The sequence below is a fragment of the Stegastes partitus genome, unplaced genomic scaffold, assembly GCF_000690725.1.
Source record: "Stegastes partitus isolate 25-593 unplaced genomic scaffold, Stegastes_partitus-1.0.2 Scaffold2003, whole genome shotgun sequence".
Lineage (NCBI taxonomy): Eukaryota > Metazoa > Chordata > Actinopteri > Pomacentridae > Stegastes > Stegastes partitus.
In genome coordinates, this window is record NW_007579734.1 from 91,416 (window position 1) to 94,421 (window position 3,006).

Here is a 3,006-nt window from a genome sequence, read left to right on the forward strand (position 1 = left end):
CGACAACAATAGTCGAGGACTATGTTACGACTGGCACAAGTCCTGTCCGTGATTTGTTTGTCTTCTTTTCAGGCAACAGAAAGAAATAGCGTGGCAGGGTGGAGGAAGTGGAGGGGGGAGAAGAGGCTCCCAACCAGGTAAGTGTATTTTATTTGTTTTTATTTTTAAGATCCATTTTATACGTGGTTGGAATGTTTAACACAACAGCTCGAGGATAGGTAAAGCGCAGCATCCATTTAAAAGCGTGTTGCTGTGGGCGAGAGATAAGATGGCGGAGTTAATAATTGGTCGCTGCCGTCTGGGTTTGAATCCGAGGTCTCCAGACGGCTTGGCTGCCTGTTGAGCTGTCCGGTCACGCGCCCCCCATCGCACAACATCCAGCCGGGACAGCCTGCTTTGGAGGACGTACAAGGTGAATATGGTATATTAAAAAGGAGATAAATTGTGAAACAAGATTTTGGAGTAAGTTGCTCTGTTGTATTTTGGTTTTAATAACACAGAAACATGCCAGGGCTGGGCCCGGCCCGGGCCCGGCCCGACACCACCGGGTAAAATAAATCAATAACTGGCCACCTGGGTTACCCGGAGGGGCAATCCAAGGTGAGTGGCAAAAATCAGGAAATGGTTCATGCAAAAATTCATAAAATAAATTAGTTAAATAAAATGTGATTATTTACACACAAGACAATAAGTTTGTCATAAAAACTAATAAAAAGGTGCTGAATAGTAAATACAAATATTCAATCAATAACTCCTGCTAAAAAATAATGATAAAATAATAAATAGTAATAAGGCAAACAAATAAGTGCTACATGATAAAATCCACGTTATTCAATGAACAAGCCATGCTAAAGACAGATCATAAAAAAACATGATCAATAATAAGTGCTTTAAAATCTGGACTGGACCTTCCGCAGGAGCCCGGAGATTCCTGGGGGTCAAAAAAAGTGCTAAAACCCGGTGTAAAAGGATAAAAGGTTCGGTTTGTTTGTAAAAAAACAATTAGAAGAGTTCAACTTCATATGTTTGGTTCAGACCAGTGGGATTGATTGTTTGTAATTGTACAATCCACTATCTTTCTTTTGCTTGACGTTGTCTTAGCGACCAGTTCGGACCACTTTCTAAAACCATGTATTGGATGTTGTCCCCTCTATGTTCCAGGAGGTGCTGGTTTAGGGTGGTGGACCTGTCCTGTTCACTGATCAGGTAGGTGTTAGGGTTAGGGTTAGACAGGACACTAACCCTAACAGGACATTGCGTTGCATAAATTATGTTCGGCGTGTCAGTGGTGGATTTCTGGTACACAGGTGCTCCTCGGCCGGCTAAGTGATGTTGATGTAATTAATGTTATTCTTTCTTCTGATTGGATCTTTGTCCAGGGCTGTGTGTACCAGAATATCGTTGAGGTTTCTATTGCGTTTGTATGCTATGATCATCCTTTAGTCTTTAAGGGACGGATCCAGGGCTTGTGTTTGCTGGAAGTTATTTTTCAACATTGAATTGAGAGATTTTATTTGTTCTGAGTTATAAATGGTACGATTCGGTTGTTTCTGTTTTACTGCTGTAAGTGGTGGAAGTTTGGAATATTGTCCTGACTTGGTTTTGACCTGCCTGCCCAGTGCCGAAGAACCTCCAGAGCCGTGTGATCGGTCCAATGGACCGGGTCTTTGGGGTTTACCTCGAATTTAAGTGTGTCCACTTTCTCCAGATAATTACATTTCTGTCTAATTTTGTTGTTTAATTGTTTAATTAGTTCTTTCTGATGTGGAGGCAGAAGTTCATAAACGCTACATAGATGGTTGCCATGGGAACGGTTGTGGAACAGGTGTAGACTCACCGCTGTAGCTGTCTACTGGCTGTAATGAGATGTTGCTCTCTTAGACAGTTGTTCAGGCCAATTGACAGAACCACCTTCTGGACCTGAGGGTAAAGGGTTCAGTTCTGTATCACAGATTGAAGGTGCAAACAAGTGGCCCCGGAAAGCTGTCCACCTGGACCTGGTCCACCTGGTATTCTGGGATTCTAGCCAGGTTAGTTTCCAAGAATTAAAATTGGCTTTCTCACTTTTAGGAACCAGTCCTGGACCTTTCTACTGGTGTGTGGATGTATTGTCGGTTCTGAACTGATCTTGGCCGTCTTTTACAGGGTTCTAGACGGCTGGGAACCGGGATGACAGAGAGACCTCATGAACACCTGAGTGCTCCATGTTGTCTGGTCGGGTCCCTGTTATCTGCTCCGGCTCGCAATCACCTTCAGGTTCTGTTGAGCTGCCTTGATTAGGGACGGTGAGGACAGTTAGGGTTAGGGTGGGTTCGGACGGGTTTGGGTTCGGACGGGTTTGGGTTAGGGTGGGTTTGGACGGGTTCGGGTTAGGGTTAGGGCGGTGAGCAGTGAGACCAGCACCCACCAGTCGGAGCATCCAGGGGCGCCCCCTGCAGGTGGCGAAGCAGCCGTACAGGCCAAACAGCACGATGGCGGCTCCGGTACCGCTGAGGACGAAGGGAGCGTTGGACGGGCCGCTGGAGATCAGCAGCGTGTACGGACCCAACATGAACTTCCACCACAATCCCACCGACAGCAGAACCACGCCTGTCACCTGAGGGGGCGGAGCCACAGGGAGGGTTACAGGTGAAAGTTGAAAATTCTTCTGGAAGGTTCTGAACACATGAACGCAACAGCAGTGGTTCTGACCTGCGTCACTGCTCAGTTGAAAAGCAGACGATCAGAAACAAACGCTGTTGACGTGAAAGATCCGGATCTTCATTCTGATTCGTGAAAATAAATGTAAATAAAACGGCACCGACCCGTTCCGACTGGACTGGACCTCAGAGACGGCCAGTGTCTCATGACTCTAACAGCAGATGACAACAGAAGCTCAGACCAACAATGGACCCAGTCGGATGACTCTGGTTCCAGAACCAATGGAACCAAACTGGAATGAGTGGCTTCAATTAGAACATCTCTACAGTAGTCCTGGACCAGAACCAGAACCTGGACACAAACCGG

General features: G+C 46.2%; 1 protein-coding gene across 1 annotated transcript in view; it reads right to left on the reverse strand.

Annotated features, from left to right (window-relative positions):
- The window catches only part of LOC103373523 (tetraspanin-7-like), a 16,329-nt gene that overhangs the window by 12,066 nt on the left and 1,257 nt on the right, over positions 1-3,006 (reverse strand). The window contains exon 2 of the mRNA XM_008303425.1: positions 2,408-2,596. Coding sequence (XP_008301647.1) covers positions 2,408-2,596 — 189 coding nt within the window. The remainder of the gene's footprint in view (positions 1-2,407; positions 2,597-3,006) is intronic.